Source organism: Mobula birostris, chromosome 24 (assembly GCF_030028105.1).
Source record: "Mobula birostris isolate sMobBir1 chromosome 24, sMobBir1.hap1, whole genome shotgun sequence".
Classification (NCBI taxonomy): Eukaryota; Metazoa; Chordata; class Chondrichthyes; order Myliobatiformes; family Myliobatidae; genus Mobula; species Mobula birostris.
The window spans coordinates 44040694-44064585 of record NC_092393.1 but is presented as its reverse complement, the minus strand read 5'-3'; the positions used below and the strand labels follow the sequence as shown (position 1 = coordinate 44064585).

General features: G+C 41.2%; 1 protein-coding gene across 3 annotated transcripts in view; it reads left to right on the top strand.

The window, feature by feature from the left end:
- The window catches only part of LOC140187135 (transmembrane channel-like protein 6), a 107894-nt gene that overhangs the window by 48638 nt on the left and 35364 nt on the right, over positions 1-23892 (top strand). For all 3 annotated transcript variants that reach the window (XM_072242114.1, XM_072242112.1, XM_072242113.1), the window contains exons 3-10: positions 7237-7380; positions 11683-11819; positions 13076-13180; positions 15463-15618; positions 17941-18043; positions 19823-19913; positions 21759-22010; positions 23627-23802. In XM_072242114.1, the coding sequence (XP_072098215.1) occupies positions 7325-7380; positions 11683-11819; positions 13076-13180; positions 15463-15618; positions 17941-18043; positions 19823-19913; positions 21759-22010; positions 23627-23802 (1076 nt within the window). In that variant the 5' untranslated portion in view covers positions 7237-7324. The remainder of the gene's footprint in view (positions 1-7236; positions 7381-11682; positions 11820-13075; positions 13181-15462; positions 15619-17940; positions 18044-19822; positions 19914-21758; positions 22011-23626; positions 23803-23892) is intronic.

Here is a 23892-nt window from a genome sequence, read left to right as displayed (position 1 = left end):
TTGGCAACCTTTTCCCCCCAACCATGCCAAGCTATTTTCCCATTGTTGCCAACTTTTCTCCATCTGTTACAATCGATCCTCTAATTAAACCTAGGGTCCATGGACCCCTCAGTTAATGGTAGGGGTCGATGGCATAAAAAAAGTTGGAAACCCCTGCTCTGACCCATTTCCCCGCTTTGATGCTATATGCTGGATGCGTTATTAGTGCGTCTAAGTGCCTCCCAAATGTAGTAATTGTTTCTGAATCCTTTTCTGGCAGCATGTTCTACCTGGGTACATTTTATAAAACATATATATCCCTCAGATCCCCTTTAAAACTCCTTTCGCTGAAATGAAATTTATGCTTTCTTGTTTTTGCTACCCCAACCATGATCAAAGTATTTTGACTATCTACCCTACTGATCCACCTCACGACCTTACGTACTTTTATCAGGTCGTCCCAGAACCTCCTTCACTCTCAGGGAAACAAGCCTGGCCTATCCAATCTATTCTAATATCAAAAGTCCTCCAATACAGACAATATTCCAGTCCATCTCGTCAGCACTCTCCCCAGTGCAACCACATACTTCAAGTGTGGCTTCACTTAAAAGTTTCATATCTTCACAACACAAGTTTTTAACTCTATTATTATTTCCCCTGACCTATAAAGGTTAGTATGCTGTATGTTCCTTTACTGCCTAACAACCTGTGATGCGACTTTTAGAGAACTGTGTACAAGAGAGGCCTCCACCTCTCTGTTCATTTACTGTCCATCTTGATTTCTCAGAATGCATCACTTCAGCTTGTTGGGATTAAATTTCATCTGCCAATAAATTGCCCAACTTTCCATCTGATCTATATCCTTGCAGTCACCTGAGACAATCTTCCTCACTATCCACACAACACTATCAATTTTCCTATCAGCTGCCAACTTATCAATAATAGGCAGGTTTCTCAAGTGTATAATATGCATAAGTATAAAGTATATACATTAATTACCAATCCCTGAGGTTCATAGACTTCCAATAAGAAAAGTTTCCTTTCACCACTACCCACTGCCTTGGATCTAATGTGCTTCATCTTGTGGACCAGCCTACTGTGTGGGACCTTGTCAGATATCTCACTAAAGCTAAACAGACCGCCTCAACCATCTCTCCTCATCAGTCTTCTTTGTTACTTCTTAACTGAGGCGGCACGGTAGTGTGGTGGTTAGCACAACGCTTTACAACAGCGATCCCCAACCAAAGCATGTGCTACCGGGCCGTGAGGAAACGATACGAGTCCGCTGCACCTTTCCTCATTCCCTGTCACGCACTGTTGAACTTGAACATAGGGTTGCCAACTGTCCTGTATTTGCTGGGACATCCCGTATATTGGGCTAAATTGGTTTGTCCCATACGGGACTGGCCTTGTCCCGTATTTCCCCTGCTAAGGTAGAGCGTTCCTATGAAACCTTTCGTGCCGAAACGGCGTAAAGTGAAGAAGCAATTACCATTAATTTAATTTGAGCATTCCCAGACCCAAAAAATAACGTATTAAATCATAACAAATAACACATAAAACCTAAAATAACTCTAACATATCGTAAAAGCAGGAATGGTATGATAAATACACAGCGTATATAAAGTAGAAATAATGTATGTACAGTGTAGTTGGGAAGATTAAGCCAAAACCGATTTGTGGAAAAAAATTGGCATGTACGCGCATGTGCACACAGGTGCCTGCGCAAGGCTTTGTGGTCATGGTAGTCTTTCTCGGGGTAAACACAAGTGTCCTGTCAACACACACAAAAAATGCTGGTGAACGCAGCAGGCCAGGCAACATCTATAGGAAGAGGTACAGCTGACGTTTCGGGCCAGGACCCTTCGTCAGGATTTGACTGCTACTTTTGTCCCTTATTTGGGAGTGAGAAAGTTGGCAACCCTAACTGTAAAACACATGTTGAGGTGAGGTGAGATTAACCCTACTTGAACACCCCCCCCCCCCCCGGGCAGCTGGTCTGCGGTGCAAAAAGGGGTTGGGGACCCCTGCTTTACAGTACAGGAGATTGTACAATACAATACGCTTTACAGTGAGGAGTTTGTACATTCTTCCCCCCGTGGATTTTCGCCAGAGCATCTCCCACAGTCCAAAGACATACCGGTTAGTAGGTTAATTGATCATTGTAATATTGTCCTGTGATTAAGCTAGGATTAAATCAGGGATTCCTGGATGGTGCAGCTTGAAGGGCCGGAAAGGCCAATTCCATGCTGTTTCTCAGTCAATAAATAAATAATCAGATCAGTGAGTAGGATTTTCTCTGTACTAATGATCATCCCTGATTGGCTCCTGTCTTTCCAAATATATGTAAATCTTATCCTTTAGGATTTTCTCCAGTAGTTATCCCACCAGTGATGCAAGGCCAGTTTTGGAGAAAACCTTTCAGAGGCACAACAATAATTTTAGTTTCCACTGGATCCCTTTTCCCACCAGTGCCAACCTATGTTCTATTACGTTCAGAGGCAACTCAGTGCATAAAAGCATGCTGACATGGTCAAGAGGTTTAGTTATATCAGGAAGGGGAAGATATGTGACCTATATGACTTTGACTGTGGAATAACTGTTGGTGCTTGACGAGGTACCTCAGAAACTGCTGACCACCTGGGATTTTCATGCATAACATCTTCTAGAACTTACAGAAATTGGTGTGAAAAGTTTTTAAAAAAAGCATCCAGGAGCAGTAGTTCTGTGATTGAAAATGCTTTGCGATCAGAGGAGAATAGTCAGACTAATTCAAGTTGACAGGAAGGTGACAGTAACTCGAATAACCACACGTTACATTAGTAGTGTGCAGAAGAGCATTTCTGAAAGCACAACGCATTGAACCTTAAAGTAGATGGGCTACAGCAGCAGAAGACTAGGAATGTCTACTCAGTGGCAACTTTGTTAGGTACAGGTGGTAGCTAATAAAGTGGCCACTGAGTGTATGTCTTACTTTATATAAATGGGCAGATAGGCCTGCAGCTGGGCCTCTCTGCCCTTCACATTCAGTACTGAAATCTGTTCCCATTGCCAACTCTGTAATATTTTGGGATGGACGTTAATGCTTAAAAACTCTACTTGTGATAATACCTACAGGATACGAGGAGCTTCAAACAAGGGAGTGTAAGCTGACAGCATGGCTCACAAATGTGCTCACAGCTCATGTTGATGTAATTCCATTCCATACACATGACTTAATTAATTATCAGTCATAAATTCACCACAGCTTCCTTGTAAGAGATTATGCTCAATTGTGATTTTTATCCCTTCAAAAATCAGCTTTGATGATCTTTGAAAGGACAGAAGTTATGACTGAGTATCTAATGTTTCTCTTCATTTGTTTATTCCAGTGAACCAATTCAGAGAAGCAATTAGATAATCACAGACTTCACCCAGCTTGTGTTTATGAGAGGGGTTGACATTTCAAACTGTTACTTGGCTGCAGGGGAGTTGATAATTATTTGGAATTAAATCAAATACAAAACAGAAAGGGACAAAGATATCTTGACTTTAAGTGCAAACCATTCCAGATAAAAGATGATTTGGTGAACTGAATGTATTTGTAAAACATGAGGCAATACCACAGCAGATCAACAAGAAGTTACAGTTACTTACTGCAGCTGATAACTCCTAATGACTGTGACTCCACACTTCAGGAGTTGATTTTCTGTGGAAAAATTGATTTACACTAGCATTTTCTGGCATATTTATTGATTATCAATCAAACAATTACCAGGGCATCATAGTTCCAATAATCAGCAGTAATATTTTTAAGTGAAGCTTAAAAATAAAAAATAGACGAGGGCAGAAGCCCATTTTGCAAATCCTTGTTGCACTTTGATCACATGTATATCCTGTACACATATTCCAGATATCAGACATCCCACCTTGCAAAAACTCATTTCAGGGAGGTAGCAACATCAATTTGTGGGAGACTTCCGGGAGAGGTGGGATGTCTGCACTAGAGTAGCTCCTTAGCAGCTAGCCAGCTAGTTTAAATAATATTAGCTATGCTAATGAACGAATGATACCTGTTAAACTCACCTCAATATGACTTTTACAGTCTTAACCCACCATGGGCAATAGAAAAGTCACTGTTGCAAACAGTGCAGCGAGCAACACTGTCATTATTTTGACCCCTATTAGGTAGGCGTACACCTTAGTGTAGTCTGGGGTGAAGTATGTTTTATATTTTCTTTTTTTTGAACACTCTGCCACTCTGACTTTTTTTGGAACTCTCGCTCTTGCTCTTGCTCTCACTTGTGGTCGCGCTGTCTCTCGCGGTCGCGCTGTCTCTCGCTCTCTCGCGTATGCTCTCACACTCTCTCGTGGCCACTTGCGCTCGCTCTCACGCTTGCTTTCTCGCTCTTTCGCGCGCGCGTGCTCTTACGCTCTCTCATGGTCGCTCTCTCTTGTGCCTGCTTTCTTGTTCTTGCACTCGCTCTCTCTCTCTCTCAAAAAAAAATTGATTTCTGTGATATTGTATATAATTTGCGGGCATCAGGGAGCCACTAGTAATATGCGGGAGACTCCCGGAACTTCTGGGAGAGGTGGCATGTCTGAGATATGATTTCATAAGGTCATTCATAGAGTTATAACCCATACAGCATTCAGCCTGACTCATCCATGCAGACCAAGATATCCATCTATGATTTCCTTTATTCCTGCATTTGGCCAACAAGTAGCTGTTAGTCCATGACTAAATTTGGGTGAATAGGAAACAAAGCGTTGACATATTCACTTAATAGCTTCGATGTTTTTCACCAACTCTGGATTAATTTCAACATGATCTATTTTTTTGTGTGTACCTGCGTGTGTGCGAGTCTGTGTGTCTGCGTATACATGCGTATTGTCCGTGTGTGCATCCACGATGATGTCTTTTTCATGGCTTTTACAAGGCGCAGAGCGAGAGAGAGAGACGGTGTGGCGCACCACTCCTCACACAGACATTTTCACAGTGTCTTTCCCTTCTATTTTACGAGGTCGAGTTGCGATCTCGACACTCAACCCGGCACAGATGGAAAGCGTACTCGGGAGCGGACTCAACTGGTTTTGAACCTGGGAACCTCCGCTCCCGGGTCCGGCGCCGATGTCACAGTGCCACCAGCCAGCCCTCAACATGGTCTATTAATGCAAAAACAGTTCAGTCAACCAACCCAAGCAACATCCACTTCTTGACCTAAAACCTTACGGTAAAACTGTAGTTGCTTTGTAAGGAATAGGGCAAGGGTGTTGGAAGTTCATCAGTTTCTCGTATATGTTTATCAGAGAAGTTAATGAGAATAGCAGGGTAGCCACGGAGTTGGAAGTGGAGCAGAATGCCACATGATTCATATTAAACAGCCTGTTGTGTAACAGCCAAGACAATTTACTTGAAACAGTCTTTATTTAGAGTCAGAGTCATGTCATATGGAAAAGAAGTCCTTCAGCCTGATTTATCAAGATGCCTATCTATGCTAATCCCATTTCCCTGCTTTTGGACCTTATCCCTTTTTTCCTTTCCTATTCAAGTTATCTGTCTGAATACCTCTGAATAGTTTTGATTGAACTACCTCTTTCACCTCCTCTGTGTGGTAAAACGACCAACGTCTGTGTAGCAAAACTTGCCTCTCAAGTCTCCTTTAAATGTTTCCCCCTAAGCTCTAATTTTAGAGACCCCTCCTTTAGAAAAAGCCTGTGATCACCTCATCTATCTTGTAAACTTCTGTAAGGTCACCCCCTTGACCTCCTGTGTTGTAGTGAGAACATACTCAGCCAATCCAATCCCTCCATATCGAATCCATCCCATCCCTCCTTTCCAGAAAACAGCCTGAGTTCCTCCAGCATTTTATTTGTGTTACTCAAGATTTCAAGCATAAGACAGGAGCAGATTTAGGCCATTCGGCCCATCGTATCCTCTCCACCATCCAATCATTGCTGATTTATTTTCCCTCTCAAACTTTACTCTCCCTCTGATGCTTTTTGTTTTTCTGCAGAATCTCTTGTTTACCAACTTTCCTTCTTTTTACATAGTGCTTACTGGTCCATCTGAGCATCAGCATCTTTAAATTTCTCTCAGTTTTAAAATGGACTTTACCTTTCTATTTTTTGCTCACATAGTGGATGACCTCATTTTTCCATATCACATTCCATCTATGTGTCTTTCACTTAACCAGTCTGTACCCTCCAATGTACAGTAGCTCTTTATCCTAGCAAACCATTCGGCTGCCTCACTTGATATCATAGGCAATCTTGGTTATATTATACTTGATTCCTTCACCCAAATTATTGACATTGATTTTGAATGGATGGGAGTCCTGCTGAACTCCATTAGTCACAGTGTCCTCATTCCAAAAGTAGCCCACCTGTTCCTGTTTGTTCCAAGTTCTGCTTCTATTAGCTAAGCCAAAGCTGGCTAAAAATTAATGTTTTCCATGCTTAATTACTTGCATGCAATCATGATAAATGGTGGCTTAATTTACACCTTAACAAGTTTTATCACTTGCCAGTTTTGACAGGCGAGATTCAGTCCATAGTTTACACTTTTTATGCCAGTATAATGCTGCCTAGAAATTAGAACAGAGCAGCTGTTACGCATTCATAAAGATGTCGCTCATCTCCTGGCGTAATTTTACAGAATTCTTCACATTACTTCTCATCCACATTTGCTCTACACCCTTAGTTTTATGCCTTGCAAGTGTTTCTTGCACTTCCACTTGCAAAATCTGACTCTTTAATTCTTTTCTAATTTTTTGTCTGGAATTTCTATTTGTTGAAACAATGCAGGAATAAATTGTGCATGTGACTGAGGTGGGTTACCTTTTTGCTAAGACGAAGTTTGATAATGACTGGGGCAGCAAATAGCTTAGAAAATGATTTAAGTTGATGTGTAACTGGTATTTCTTTTCTCGTGGGATATGCTTCTTGTGGTATTTTTTCCACATTAAAGGCACACGGATGTGTTTTAGAACACCTATGCGCTGTATTATATTTTTTCATCCATTACACAGGGAAATATTGAATTAAAAGCCCCGTAAAGTATTAAAGTGTAGTTTTAGAATCAGAATCATCTTTATTATTGCTGACATACGTCATGAAATTTCTTGTTTTGTGGCAGTGGTACAGTGCAATACATTAAGAAAAGCACTCAATAGGGGAATACAGTGAATATTTTAATTTTAAATTTTTTAATTTAAAAAATTAATATTTATATGTAAAAATGTTAATTATTTTTGTTCCAATTGATGTCGAACAAAGGTATGGAGTGACTTATGGTGCTTGAAGCAGACTGGGCAACTATTGGCATTAATCAAAGCTACAAATCTGAAGAGATCACCTCAATACCATGGCTTGCAATGTGAACCTTGACATAGATATTTTTGATGGTGTTCCAGAGGTCAGGTGAGTAATTTGTTCTTATGATGAATTGCTTCCTGTCCTAGGCCCTTTTTTTTTATGACTCCTTTCAATTAACCAGAAGTGAAATAGTAATTCCAGGTCAATGTAGAACTGTCACAGTGATACAGTTAAAAGTCCAGAAATCTATTTGTATAGCTCAGTGATCTTATGCTCTTCCCGAAAGAACTTCATTTAAAGTCTGGCCTTGAAATGCATTTTGAGTACTTGACGTGTGTATAGCATGTTTCAGAATATCTAACCTTTATCCTTCTATCTAAGCACATAGAGGCCTTAAGCAAGTTTACCAATAATATTTGAACATCACAGAGGTTTCCGCTCCTTATATCCAATCTTTTACAGTGAAGCTGGTAGCTTCCTATTCACTGTTTAAGTGACTGAAAAGTGGATGTGTACTATTTATAGAGGCAAGAATCCAGCATGTACTTATTGTTAAGTTAAATGCAGTTTTTGCCTACTGCAGCAGATACAGGTGAAAGGTGAGACTCCATGATCCAAGGATCTTCCGTAATCCTGAAAGAGAAAGCGTATTTTGGGGAATATATATCTGGTGGCCTTCCGAGGAGCCTTGTGTTTTACTTTTAAAAGGTTCTGTAAAAGAAATCCAACTGTTTAACAGCTCCAGCTAAATGATTGGATGACCATTTCATAAAATGTTTTCCAGCTGTATTATGTTACAGTGACCGACACTCATTTCTGCTTTATTCAGTGATAACTTCCAAAAATGTTTGTCTGGCAGATTAGCCCATTCTGGGAATGCCTGGTTCAGTTGATAATCCATGTAATCAAACCACTGTGGAATTCCAGAACATAAATTATTTGGCTATAAACTGCCCTAGCATTCATCCAAATCCCAGAATACGTTGTGGTCAGCTCTTTCAAACATAAAAACAGCGCAGGAACAGGCCGTACGGACTGTGACGTTGTGCTGAATGAATTGAGTTAAAGATACTGTACCTAATCATTTGTGTCTGCACATGGTCGATATCTCTCTGTCCTCTGCATGTTTATGTGCCTATCAAAGAGTCCTTTAAACACCTCTACTGTATTTGCTCCATCACCACCTCTGGCAGCATATTCTAGGCATCTGCTACTCTGTGCAAACAAAAAATAAAATAAAAAAATAGTCTTGCCCCATACATCCCCTTTAAACTTCCCCACTCTCACCTCACTCTCTACATATCCTCTAGTATTTTCACCCTGGGAAAAGGATATCGGATATTTACTCTGTATATGCCTTTCATAATTTTTTAAGAACTTCTGTTAGTTTCCCCTCAGACTTTGCCATTCCAGAAAGAAAACATCCCCAGTTAGTCCAACCTCCTGTTATTTCACCTACCCTCTAATCCAGGCAGCATTCTGGCAGCCCTTTCCAAAACCTTCACATCCTTCTTATAATGGGGAGACCAGAAATGAGTGCAATACTCCGGATTCAAGATTCAACACTGTTTATTGACATTCTTAAGTACACGAGTGCAAAGGAGAACAAAAGCAAGATGCAGCTTTAAAAAGCACACAATAAACATAAAGGTAGATACTTTATTTGAAATTACAATGTCACAGTCGTATTGCAAGTGCACAAGTATACAAATATTAGAAGGTAAGTAAGAAAGAACAAAAAAGTTACCTTAAAAATGAGATCTACAAAACTTACGAGTCAATGCTGATGTGATGTACTGCGTCTGGTGCTCCTAGTGTGGCCTTCTATATATTGGCGAGGCCCGACGCAGACTGGGAGACCATTTCGCTGAACACCTATGCTCTGTCCGCCGGAGAAAGCAGGATCTCCCGTGGCCACACATTTTAATTCCACATCCCATTCCCATTCTGATATGTCTATCCATGGCCTCCTCTACTGTCAAGATGAAGCCACACTCAGGTTGGAGGAACAACACTTTATATTCCATCTGGGTAGCCTCCAACCTGATAGCATGAACATTGACTTCTCTAACTTCCGTTAATGCCCCTCCTCCCCTTCTCACCCCATACCTGATTTATTTATTTATTTATTCCCCTTTCTTTCGCTCTCTTTTTTCTCCCTCTGTCCCTCTCACTATATCTTCCTCTGGGCTCCCCTCCCCCTTTCTTTCTCTGTAGGCCTCCCGTCCCATGATCCTCTCCCTTCTCCAGCCATGTATCCCTTTTGCCAATCAACTTTCCAGCTCTTAGCTCCATCCCGCCCCCTCCTGTCTTCTATCATTTCGAATCTCCCCCTCCCTCCTCTTACTATCTCTTCTTTCAGTTGGTCCTGACGAAGGGTCTTGGCCCAAAATGTCGACTGTACCTCTTCCTGTAGATGCTACCTGGCCTGCTGCATTCCACCAGCATTTTGTGTGTGTTGCTTGAATTTCCAGCATCTGCGGGTTTCCTCATGTTTGCGAAGTCAAAGATTACAAGATTTCTAAGTAAACACTGATAAGGTGGTAGTGCAAGAATTGCACAGTATTGCACAAGGGGTCTGCGATAGCAGGGTGTGGTAAACAGAGCTAAACAGAGGTTAATAACAGTCTACTAGGAGGGGCTCATCACTTCCTCGGCTACAGGTTGACTCATTATAGAGCCTAATGGCCAAGGGTAAGAATGACCTCAATATAGCACTCTCTGGAGCAGCACAGTTGTCTTAGTCTATTACTGAAAGTGCTCCTCTGTTCAGCCAAGGTGGCATGCAGAGGGTGAGAAACATTGTCCAGAATTGCCAGGATTTTCTGGAAGGTCCTTTGTCCTGTTTGACTCCTATAACAGACCCATCCTTTCTAATCAGTTTATTGAGCCTGTAACAACAGACTGGTAGAACATGTGAAGGAGAGGCCTGCATACTCCAAAGGACCTCAGTCTCCTCAGGATGTGGAGATGACTCTGGCCTTTGTTGTACACAGCCACTGTGTTGGTGCTCCACTCAAATGTGTTGTCCAGGTGCACCCCCAGGTACTTGTAGGACCTCACCACATCCATGTCCTCACCATCAACAGTAACAGGGTGCAATGCAGATTTAGTCTTCCTGAAGTCCATCACCATCTCCTTTGTTGTACTGTTGAGCTGCAGATGATTCAGCTTGCACCATTCGACAAAGTCTTCCACCAGAGCTCTGTATTCATCCCCCGTCTTCCCTTTAAAAACCCAGCTCTTGCTTCAGAGAAGTTCTGCAGTTGACATGACTCAGTGTTGTATCTAATGTCTGAGGTATACAGGGTAAACAGGAAGGGAGCCAATGCAGTCCCCTGTGGTGCCCCAATGCTGCTTTTAGCCATGTCTGATACACAGCTCTGAAACCACGCAAACTGTGGTTTGCCACTCAAGTAGTCCATTATCCAGGATACAATGGAAGTGCCAGCCTGCATTGAACGGAGCTTCTCCCCCAGCATTGAGGGCTGTATGGTATTGAAGGCATTTGAGAAATCAAAAAACTATAATCCTCACAGTGCTGCCCTGCTTATCCAAGTGGGAGTAGGCTCTGTTCAGCAGGTAGATGACAGCATCGTTGACTCCAATGTGCTCCTGGTAGGCAAACTGCAGGGGTCGAGTGCTGACCTGACCAGGGGTCAGAGGTGAGCCAGGACCAGTCTCCCAGTCTCTCCAGGGTCTTCATCTTCATGATGTGTGAGGTCAGGGTCACTGAACGGTAGTCATTCAAGACTTTCAGTTGGCCCTTCTTGGGTTCACAATAAAAAAAACAATGAACGTAAATATAAAAGCAATTCAATAAAACACAACGTACAAATAACTGTTATAAACAAGGACCAATTTATACATGTGTATATATATATACACACACACGTAAAATTACACTAGGTGATGTATATTTCAGGGTGGTTTCTGACGTCGAAGTTGACTCAGGCCTGAGAGGCCAGCGTCAGGCATTTTCATGCCTTACAAGGTGCGGAACGAAAGACTGTGTGGCGTGCCACTCCTCACACAGATATCTTGTGTATGTTTCTTTATTTTACGAGGTCGAGTTGCGAGCTGAACACCCAACCCGGCACGGATAGAAAGCGTACTCGGGAACGGCCCGACTGGATTCAAACCCGGGAACCTCCGTTCCGGAGTCCGGCACTGATTTCACTGCGCCACCAGCCGGTGTTGGGATGGGTTAATGAGTGGAGATGTTGATCAGCCTGATAGCTTGGGGGAAGTAACTGGTTTTGAGTCGAAAGGTCCTGGTGTGCGTGCTGTGTAGCCTCTTCCCTGATGTGAGAGGGACGAAGTTTTATAAAGATGCAAAATTTTCCTGATAGTTGAGATGGGACGTGATTTTTTTTGAGTTTGACTGGTGTGACATTTTTATTCCAGTGACTGTGGTCCTGATTCATGCTTCTCTGAAAATGTCATTGATAACTCCTTCACTCATCTAATCCCTGTGCAAAGTTATCAAGAATGTGAGCCATCAGCAGTGATTGAGCTGGAGGAAATGTCCGACATGAGGAAAGGTAATGCACACTTCAGTATTAATAAATGAATAATTTCCTGTTTTAATATTCGCAAGCCAAACTCTTGTCACTGAAGACTGCCACATTTAAGGGGAACAATCTTTAAATGCAAAAGAATTTTTTTTATCGGAAAGCACGCGCCAAAGGGGTGGCTTTTAAGGAGGGTTGTTGTGAGAGAGTTGGAGAGCAGACAGGTTTTGTGAAAGGAAGTAGAGTTTCACAAGCTAGAAACATGCCCTTCGGCCCAACTAGTCTATGTCAACAAAGGTGCCTATCCAAGCTAGTCCCTGTTACCTGCATTTGGTCCATAACCTTCTAAATCTTTCTTATTCATGTACCTATCCAACTGACTTTTCAAAGTTGTTACTGTACCTGCCTCAGCCATTTCTTCTGGCAACATTCCACATACATACAGCCTTCTGTGTCAAAAGCAAATGTTACCCTTCAAGTTCCTACTAAATCTTTCCCCTTTCATATTAAATCTGTGCCTTCTAGCTTTTGATTCCCCTACCCTGGGAAAAATACTGAGTTCATTCACCCTATCTATGTCCCTCATAAATTTCTATCCTCTAATATATCATCTCTCATTCTCCTGTACGCCAGGGAATAAAGTCTGAGCCTGCCAAAACTCTTTCTGTAACTTGATCCTTCAGTCTTAGTGACATGCCTGTAAATCCTTTCAAGCACTCGATTTCCAGTTTTAAAACTTCTTTCGTAAAGTGGGGGGAGGAAACAAGAACGCAAAAATCCAAGTACAGCCTCACTAGGGTCTTGTACAAATGCACTATTACCTCCCAACTTCTGAACTCAATGCCCATCTTAAAGAAGAGCTCAGGAGCATGGGGGCATCAGCATCTGGCGTCCTGGCCAGCAAAGGGGCAATGAAGGAAGGGGAGGATAGACATGAGTCCCGAACCTGAGAAACAGTGCTTGAGTATGTGGTGTTGCTGAAGGTGTTTATAGGGAGGGGGAGATAGGAAGGAATTTAAACATAAGGGTAAACAGTTCACACATGGGCCATCAGGGATTGAGAATTTGTTTGAAAAAGGACGGGAGGCAATGGAAGAAACCCCAAAGCTGATGAAGGCATGTATGTGGCTTTCAGCTGTACATGAGATAAATCAGGTGAAAACAGTTCATGCTGCAAAGGCAACTTAATTTAATAGAAGCAATACAAAGTCAGAAGTTCCAAAATGGAAGAATTTTCTCTGGTGTACTCACTTCTGCAATTAATTTGATGCTCTGATCTTATTCAGAAAATTCAGGGTACTGCAGATCACACCCTCAAGACTGGCTCGATGTGGACCTTTGTGACTCAGCTACCATGAAAGTCCTCTCCGCCATGCCCAGCAGAACCATTGGTGAATACTAGCATTCTAATTTTGTTAGCTTACCTGAAGGAGCTGTGTTTTGTTTTGATTTTATGCACGTAGAGCAGCAATCAACTGGAAGAACTCAGTGGGTCAAGCAGCATCTGTGGAAGGAAACGAACTGCAGACATTTCAAGTCAAAACCCTGTGCCGATCGATCTCCAGGCATTGCAAATTCCTACCCACTCACCAACTCCCCCCCCCCACACACACACACACACGCACGTGTGACCCATTGAGTTCTTGCTTCAAATTCTGTCATCTGCAGTCACTTCTGTGTTCAGATTCATGTGGAGACTGCTTCCAAGAGTTATTATGTATAATATGGATTAAATATTTACATTAGAATTGATGAAATTAGCTTATTCTCCAATAATTAGACATTTTTAAAGATGAGTGATTCTTCTTTGTGGAGAGTATTTGCCTGTTAAATCAACAATGGCCTGAATGAAACTTGCCTCTAACCTGCATTTCTAAAGAGAACCACCAAGATCAACAGGTCACAGGTCAGTCCATTCCTGGGTTCCATGCCTGTGCTTTGCCAGAAGACCTGGAAACCAGGGGCAAGTACTTCTAGACTCACCACTAAGCCCAGTATCAAAGCTACATCATTCTGAGCTGAGGGGCTGGGTGTATCCAACCTATCAGCTTTACATCAGTCTTAGCTAGTATTAGAGTGTAACTCCATTCACTTTAATGGATCTGTGACCTTAACCGAAAACTTAAATGGTACTTTTAAACTATTTTGACTTTGTTTTTAATTTCAAGTAAAATAGTTTTTTAAAAGTATTTTAGTGAAATCTATTTGAACGGCTTTTATAAAGTTTCTGACTCTTGGAAACGTTATGAAAACTAGGTTAGGGTCCAGGATCTGATCTCATGCCATTGCCTTTGACTGCCTCTACTCTGTGGGAAGGCTGCAGCAGCTAGGCTCCGGTAAAGTCAATCCACTCATCCGCAAAATACAAACAAGTGGCCAGTGTGGGCAATGAGCCATACTGACCTTAACCTTCTCATTCCCAATTTCCACAATGTGGGATTGTAACATTGACCTGTCCCTGATATTTTCTTGCTGTTCTATCTGACTGTGGTTTTACTCTACACTTATGGTGATGCATTCTGAGATCAAGAATGGTTGCTTCAAAGATTCCACTCCTGCTGCTAACTAAAGATGATCAAAAGCAAATTTGGTTTGTTAATATTTCTCTGTTTATTTTTTAATGTATAAAATCCTGTTCCTGAAATTCAGCATTTCATAAACAAGAGGTCAAACATTAACTTCTTATTCTTGTACAGCAGCTTTTATCCTTGTTACGTTAAAAGGTTCGTATTCAGCTACAAAAGAATCTATAAGGTTCTGCTCATTAACCCAATTGGGTTCTCTCCTATTTCAGAATCAGAATCAGGTTTAGTAGCACTGGCATATGTTGTGAAATTTGTTTAACTTTGCGGCAGGAATACATAATAATAGAGAAAAGAACGTTGAATTACAGTAGGAATATATATATATGTGTGTGTGTGTGTGTGTATGTATTATATAAGTAGTGCAAAATAAAATAGAAATTAAAAAATGGTGAGGTAGTGTTCATGGGTTCAATGTCCATTCAGAAATCGATGGCAGAGGGGAAGAAGCCGTTCTTGAATTGTTGGCTGTGTGACTTCAGGTTTCTGTACTTCCTTCCTGATGGTAGCAATGAGAAAAGGGCGTATCCTGGGTGATGGGGGTCCTTAATGATGGACACCATCTTTTTGAGACATCACTTCTTGAAGATGTCTGGATACTACGAAGGCTAATGCCCATGATGGAGCTGACTAATTTTACAACTCTCTGCAGCTTATTTCAATCCTATGCAGTAACCGCACCCCCCACCCCCCAGACCAGACGGTGATGCAGCCAGTTAGAATTCTCTCCACAGTACATCTGTAGAAATTTTCTCAAACTTCTCATGAAATATAGCTGCTGTCCTGCCTTCTTTATAGCTGCATTGATTTGTTGGGTCCAAGTTAGGTCCTTAGAGATACTGATACCCAGGAGTTTGAAATTGCCCACTCTTACCCTTTCATGAGTAACTAATTCATTGTACTGAAAAGGAATTTCACATAGGGTAAAGATAAATCAATTTCACTCCACAGTTTATCTTCAACTGAAAATCAGTATCAGAAGTTTGTTGCTAGGCTCCTGGATATGCTCATTCCACAGGACTTATGTTCTTAACTTAAGTCCTTGAGTCCACCAGGACAATAAAAGCAATTGAATTTTATATCACATACAGGTCGGTCGAGGGGTGCAATTATCTCTGAATATTATAATCGCACATTGAAATTACGGCGAAAAAGAAATCGGCCCTCAGTAAAAGACATGCCTCGATCAATGAGACCAAGCATAAGGGATACAGTTGCTGTAGATGGAAATTATGAAGAAGAACAGGGTAAGTTTTAATGCCAGACTAAAATTTTGATGATAAAATAGACTAAAATTTTCCTTGGCAAACCCGTTATTTCAATATTTCAAGTATGTCGTTTGAAGAATCTGTTTGTAACTTGGAGAACTTCTGTCATTGAGTTGCCCTGCAATATGGAGGGATGGCACACTTGGGAGAGTGATTCAAAACTTTCTTAATGCACAAGGTCAGTTGTAGGCAATTAGACTGAATTCAGGGCATATTGTACTGTGCTTTATCACTTTCTATGAAACTTCCTTCATAAAGTGAATCAGCTGATAACCAGATTGAAAGATTAAAGACTACTCCATGCTTCAATGTACTTGAAGGTGAAATGCTTTGATTTGCAATAATGACTGACACAGCTCAAGATATGCTGGGAGCAGCCCACAAATGTCATTGTGCTTCCGAGACCAATGGAGCATGCCCACAACTTTCTAACCTTCTGTGTATTTGGAATACGGGAAGAAACTGGAGCACTCAGAGAAAACCCATGTGACCATGGGGACGGCGTACGAACTCCTTACAGACAGCATCAGGAATTGAGCCATGATCGTGCAGATAACACTGTAAAGCATAAAACTAACCGCTAAATTACCATGCTGCCTAATTTAAAATAGAAGAGCACAAAATGTGATCATTGTATTGTGTTTGAAGCTAAGAATCTATCCTGTCCATGGCAAACAAAATCTCACTGTAGTACTGAGAGAAGTAGAAACACAGAAAACCTACAGCACAGTACAGGCCCTTCGGCCCACAAAGCTGCACCAAACATGTCCCTACCTCAGAACTACCGAGGCTTTACCCATAGCCCTCTATTTTTCTAAGCTCCATGTGGCCATCCAGGAGTCTCTTAAAAGACCCTATCGTTTCCGCCTCCACCACCGCCACCGGCAGCCCATTGCACACACTCACCACGCTCTGCGTAAAAAAAACATACCCCTGACATCTCCTCTGTACCTGCTTCCAAGCACCTTAAAACTATGCCCTCTTGTGCTAGCCATTTCAGCCCTGGGGAAAAGCCTCTGACTATCCACACGATCAATGCCTCTCATTATCTTGTACACCTCTACCAGGTCACCTCTCATCCTCCGTCGCTCCAAGGAGAAAAAGCCGAGTTCACTCAACCTATTCTCATAAGGCATGCTCTCCAATCCAGGCAACATTCTTGTAAATCTCCTCTGCACCCTTTCTATGGTTTCCACGTCCTTCCTGTAGTGAGGCGACCAGAATTGAGCACAGTACTCCAAGTGGGGTCTGACCAGGGTCCTATTTAACTGCAACATTACCTCTCAGCTCTTAAACTCAATGCCACGATTGATGAAGGTCAATGCACCGTATGCCTTCTTAACCACAGAGTCAACCTGCGTAGCAGCTTTGAGTGTCCTATGGACTCGGACCCCAAGATTCCTCTGATCTTCCACACTGCCAAGAGTCTTACCATTAATGCTATATTCTGCCATCATATTTGACCTACCATTTTTTTTTTATATGTGTATGTATAACTCCCAAAGAAGAGAGGGAATGTCACAGGACAAAAAGCCCTATTTGTCCAATATATAACCAATTGTGTGGAACCATTGACCCAAGGTATGTAATTTGCCTGCCCTTCAGTCATAACCAGTATAAAAGGTACCAAATAAAGGAACTAAGGGTGATGAAAAAGGAAGGCAATGGAATCAGAAGAAATTAATGTACTGAGAGTATCTGATTTGTGCTTCTCACAACACGCTGGAGGAACTCAGCAGGTTGGCCAGCATCCGTGGAAAAGATCGGTCGACGTTTCGGGCCGGAACCCTTAGTCCGGCCTGAAACGTCGACCGATCTTTTCCACGGATGCTGCCCGACCCGCTGAGTTCCTCCAGCGTGTTGTGAGTGTTGCTTTGACACCAGCATCTGCAGATTATTTTGTGTTTCTGATTTGCCCTTTCCTGCACAAACCATTTCAGTGAATATAAAGAAAGGGAGCAATTATTAATCTTTTAGCCATACATTTCTGGGTGTTCTGTAACTCTCCTGAACGAAAGTTAAAAAAAAAAGTGATTTTGTAGTTTGAATAAAATATTGCATGGGTTCTGTCTGACGTTCACAGCCTTGCGGCCAATCCGGACATCAAAAATTTGGAGAGGAGTGGACTTCGTTCGGGTCTACTGCCTGAGGTTAAAAGGCTGGAGCGGGTCATGGCAGCGTAATAGAACTTTGACCAACGGCCAATCGGCATTTGAAATTAATATGTTGCACTGGTTGCTTGCTGTTTTTTTTTCCAAAGAATCGACTAATAAGCTATTTTTATTTGATTTTTATATTCAGAGAAGAAAAAGCTCTTAAGTGAATTGCAGCAGATCCCAGCGAGTGACCGTGCCAAGATGCTGCAGAGTATGCCTCTGAGTCTGTCAATGAAACGGGAGCTTAGGTCAGCACTCCACATGAACTAAGTGATACACTGTCACGTACTGCAATATCTAGCTAAGTCCCTAATCTTTCCTTTTAGTGCTGGTACTGTCAGTAGGAGTTGCTATGATAAATTTTGATACCTGTTTTGTTTAAATCCATTCAAAGCATGTGGTTTATCCTCCAGTTGTGACTGTACCCAGAAAAATTATTTTATTTTAGAATTATCAAACACTGCTTTTTAATATTTGTTTTAAAAATAAATTTGTATTATATTGAGTGACAGGAAGAGATAGACAGAACTACAAAGTAGTGATAAGCTTATGACGCAGATGTCATACTCAGTTCAGCTACTTCCCTTCTGTACGCTTCCCCTTTGTACTAGCAACTACCCTGTGGGAAGTTCTCAGCACGGCTTAGTCAGCGTGGGTTTACATCAGCAATTCTTTCAATCTCTTGGCCATCCTACTGCCTCAGCATGTCTGAAGCGATTTAGTGAATCGTTTTGCAATCTGTTTCTATGACCAATAAAATGATCACTGATACCTTTTGCGTCCGGATTGGCAGCGTTATTGAGGATTTTCAGCTACCAAGCCGATGACGTTTGCACATGCTTTTAAGAAGTGATTGTTAGTGCTTTGAATTGTTCATGAGAAAATCAACGCAACCTTCCTTTATACGTCCCCACAAGAAAACTTTGCTGGCATTTTGTTTTAATGCAAGCCCAGTCAGCGGAAAGGGTTCAGTGTGAAAGGTAGTCAGACATTTCAGTTGAGACTATTATGTCACCAATAGACATTCTTTCATTGCTCACAGTTATTACAAGCAGAGTCATCATAGACATATTATTTTGTGGTGTAGATGCAAGGAACATGGGAATTTCTAGCCACAAAGGGATCCTACTGCTAAACATATCTTTACCTCCCCCACCTGGCTTTCCAAAGGAATCACTTCATCTACGATTTCTTGACAATTTGTCCCACCTTACTCATCTTCCTTCCGGCACCTGTCCCTACAAGCAACCTAAGTTCTACATCTGCCCGTACACCTCCTCCCTCGTCTCCCAAACAGTCCTTCCGGGTGAGGCAACGCTTCACCTCCGAATCTGCTGGGATCATCTATTGTGCCAGGTGCTCCCGAAATGGCCTCCTCTTCATTGATGAGACCCGTCGTAAATTGGGGGACCGCTTTGTCGAGCACCTCCAGTCCATCCGCCACAAGCGGAACTTCCTGGTAGCTAAACATTTCAATTCCCATTCAGACATGTCAGTCCGTGATCTGCTCTTGTGCCAAGATGAGGCCACCCTCAGGGTGGAGGAGCAACACCTGATATTTCATTTGACATTTGACATCATGTTTTCCCTCTCTCTTCCCTCTTCTTCTATTCTCCAGTCGGCCTTTTCCCTGTCCTTACCTGCCTATCACTTCCTCCTGAGACCCTTTTGTCTTGTCCATTCTCCTCTCCTACCAGATTCCTTCTTCTCCAGCCCTTTCCCACCCACCTGACTTCACCTCTCACTTTCCAGTTTGTCCTCCATCCCCTCCCCCCACCTTTTTATTCTGGCATCCTCTCCCTTAACGTCGACTGTTTATTCCTCTCCATCGATAACTGCTTGACCTGCTGAGTTCCTCCAGCATTCTGTGTGTGCCGCTTTGGATTTCCAGCATCTTCAGACTCTCTTGTGTTTTTATTACATGTTTGGGGAAGTTAGGATTGCTGAGATTATAGAACATTGTAGCATTATATTATAGCTGAAGGTGACTGCATATTTGCAAAGTAATATTTTATGTGTTCCCTCAGACGTTTGGCACCACAAAGGGACTTGAATGATAATCCTTTCGAAAAGAATCGCCTCTCCTGTTGGAGCCGTATAAAATACAGTCTGATCATTGTAAGTGGTTTAAATTTCTTTTACTTTGAAATTGTCATATATTGTTTTTTGAGGTTTTATTGTTTTCTATTATGTTGAACAATGTCCAAAGCGATTACTATATGCTGGAGTTGCAAAATATTAAAATTATTGTGAAGCACAAGATAATTTAGTTCTCTTATTATGTTCTGAGAGCCACCACCTATTTCTCCTTTCTATACTGGAAATGTACTCTTCAATAAAGTTTCCAGGCTATGAAACAATGATTTGCATGGTCACAGCACTTCCTGTTAAGAAGTGTTGAAGACACTTAAATATTGGTGGTGTTTTTATAGCATCCATGATTGTTTTTTTCAAAATCTCAGATTGTCCAAAAATGTAAGAAAATTATTTTGCTGTAACAAGTAATTTCTGCCAACTGGCCTGAAAATTTGGCTGTCTTAAAATAGGCATGTGCACATGTAGAGCATGAGATATTTATGCTGGGATTTACATTACTGTTAATAAAAACACAAATTGCTTGAACTAGCAGGTCAGGAAGCATCTGGGAGAAAGAAAAATAGTTGGATATTTTGGGTTGATTATTCTTTGTCTTGGAAAATTTAGAATTCAAATGCAGTCTTAATTACATGGAAAGGTGAAGGGAGGGGCAAGCAGTATGGTGGAAGAATGAAAAGGGATTGGAGAGAGCTCAAAGGAAGTTCACGAAAATGATTCCAGGATTGGAAGTTTTGTCATACAAAGAGCGTTTGATAGCTCTGAGCCTCTAATCGGAATTCAAAAGAATGAAGAGTGACCTTGTTGAAACCTATCGAATGTTGAAAGGTTTCAGTAGAATGGATGTGGAGATGATGTCTCCTATGGTGAGAGAGTCTAAGACCAGAGGACACAGCATTATTATAGAGAGATGCACTTTTAGAATGGGGATAAGGAGGAACTTCTTTAGCCAGAGTGTAGTGAATCTATGGAATTCATTGTGGAGGCCAAGTCATTGGGTACATTTAACGCAGAGGTTGATAGATTCTTGATTAGTCATGGCATGAAGGGATACAGGGGAGGAGCCAGGAAATCGGGGACTGTGGATTGAGGGAAAATGGATCAGCCATGATGAAATGGCGGAGCAGACTCGATGGGCCAAATAGCCTATTTCAGCTCCTATATCTTATGGTCTTATGAATGGTGCAACTGGTGCCAGTGAAGATTTGTTAATTGCTTCTGAAATGTCTAGAGGGAATTGAACTCGGTGATGATGAATGAAAACAGGAGAGAGGGAAATGATGCTGGGACTGAGGGATACAGCATACTGCAGAATGGTATCTTCATTAAAATGGAGTGCAATGCATCACTAGCATAGAAAGTATCAGAGTATTCACCACAGTTTGAACTCGTGGTAACCATTCTTTGCTTGAAAAGCTGATGTACTTTGATCCATTTACCAACCGACGTATTTCTCAATTAGACATTCTGCAGCTAAAGTATTGCAGAAGATGAATCTCAAGATAGCATATGGTGACATGTATGTAATTTGATAATAAACTTACTTTGAACTCTGAATAACATTGACTGTAAAGAAGGGTGCAATCCTCTTCTGTGCCCTTCAGCAAGAAGTAGTGGGTGTCAACACGACCATATATCTCTCATCATATCTATAATTTTCACGGTCAATTTTGAAATTTAGAGTTGCACCTGAATTTCACACTGGAAGGAACTACTCATTTTAATGATGTAAATGAAACACGTTACATTGTTGCTTATAGCTAATCCTGTTAATTTTCCAGTAAATTAAGTAACTTCTGTTATAATTTAATTGTTATTCTCCTCTGACAGACTCGTGTGATGTTGTTCTTGTGTTTGTTTTCTGATTAGACTATCAGGCAGTGTTGGTATGGATTTCTCTCCTTCCTACACTCCTTGCAGTTGTGGCAGATTGCCCAGAAGCAGATTAGCGGTCGCTTTGGCATGGGTGTACTTTCCTACTTCATCTTCCTCAAGATGCTGCTGATGTTCAACGCTTTGCTCCTTGTCCTGAACCTTTGCTTTATTGTAATTCCTCAAGCCACTCACCCTCCCGAAACAACAAAGGGAAAATTTGTCGGATTACAGCTCCTATATGGCACTGTAAGTGAAGTAAAACCTAGCTTATCTTAAAAAGCATTCTCTTGGCAATAATATTTATTGCAACACACGCAAAACACTGGAGGAACTCAGCAGGTCAGGCAACATCTCTGGAAATTAATTAACAGTGCTACGTTTCAGAATGACAATGCATCGCAGCTCGACACATTGTTTGTTTATCCATTTCCATGCATGCTGCCTGATCTGCTGAGTTCCTCCAGCATTTAGTGTGCATTGCTTTGGATTTCCAGCGTCTGCAGACTTTGTCATGTTAATAATGTTTATTTTTTTTATATATTGTTGCGACATTTGTTGAGTATGATTCCCAACTATTACATTAAAAATTAGTTATAGCAAGCAAGGCAACCTTATTTTTATAGATGCTGATTTCTGATACACTAACATGAACTATAATTTTGATCCTGACAATTTATTTAGCATTTGCATTTAGCTTAATCAACCGATATGATACTTGGTGGCTAAATGCCAGCTGTAGTGCTAGACGTTGTGTTCCATGGTTTGGTCTGCACCATTGCAGAATGGTTTATCTCAAAAATAAAACGATGTTTTGGTTAACTAGACAAAAATCTTTCTTGAATAAGACCACTGGAAGGCCAAATCCAGGTCAACGACAGCTGGAGTCCAGGACTAATGCCAGTTTCCTACCATGGAAAACCCCACATTGTAGTAGTCTCCATTACAAAGATTGTTACCAGATGTACAGCTGGTTAACTGATAGATCACTGAGTAGAGACAGACTTGGGTTGGCATGCACCTCCTCAAGTAGAATGCTTGTTGCCAACTAATTTTGCTGCAAATATGAACTAGTATGAGGTGGATATTCATCAAAGCCATGGAAGATGAACTGGTTAGAGAGTTCCTGAGGTACGCATTGTTGAATTAAATAGAGCGGCAATGAATTCTTCAGTGAAAAGTTTGAAGTTAGTGTGTATGGATCTCCAGCTTTAGAAATTATCAGCAAAGTTTTAAAGATTTCTTTATATGAGATTTCTTCATGATGTATGTGCACTGGCCCACATAGAGAAAGACTCCAGTGGCTTTTAAGAAGGAAGATGAAGTTGGTGCACCTAGTGTGGAGAATGGGGCAAAAAGGAAAGTCAGTTCTGTGCTGTACTGTTTCTCCCTTGTGTGCTTTTATCTGAATAAATCATCTTGTCAAGGAAGGCATTTGGTTCTGGTTAATGAAAGCAAATATGTATTAAAATTTAAAGCCCAAAAACTGAAGATGCTAGAAACTTGAAATAAAAACAAAGTTCCTGAAACAGTCAACAGGTCAGGCAGCATCCCAGAAAAAGAGTAAACATTTCAAGGACAGTAAAATCTTTTGTAAATAAGTAGAAAATATTTTTAAATATATTGATTAGCAAGTCTTTGTATATCAATTGCTTTTGCATACCATTTAATGAGGGTGTATAATTACCTAGTGTATTTTATCTAGTTAATGGAGGAGCTAAAGAAGGCAATTTGAATATCAACACTTTAAAACACTGCAAATATAAGTGGAAGGTTTTATTTTTGCAAGCTGAATTAATGTTGAACTAAAATAATGGAAGTGTGTTCAAATAGTGATTTTAATTAACGTTTCTTTTCACATGTAGGGTTATTTCACAGACACAATTTTGTTTCAAGGTTATTATACTAACAACACTTGGAATATCTTCAACAGTTTTGGATACAATGATAGCTCTATTAATGTGCCATATAACATGCCAATTGCATACCTCTACACTGTTGGAACTTCCTTTTTCATCACCTGCATCATCCTGGTTCATTGGTAAGACTCCTTTCTTTATATATATAAGTTAATGGTAGAACTCTATGCATTTCATTAAAAGTAATAGCTTTCTAATTTTGCTTATTTCTT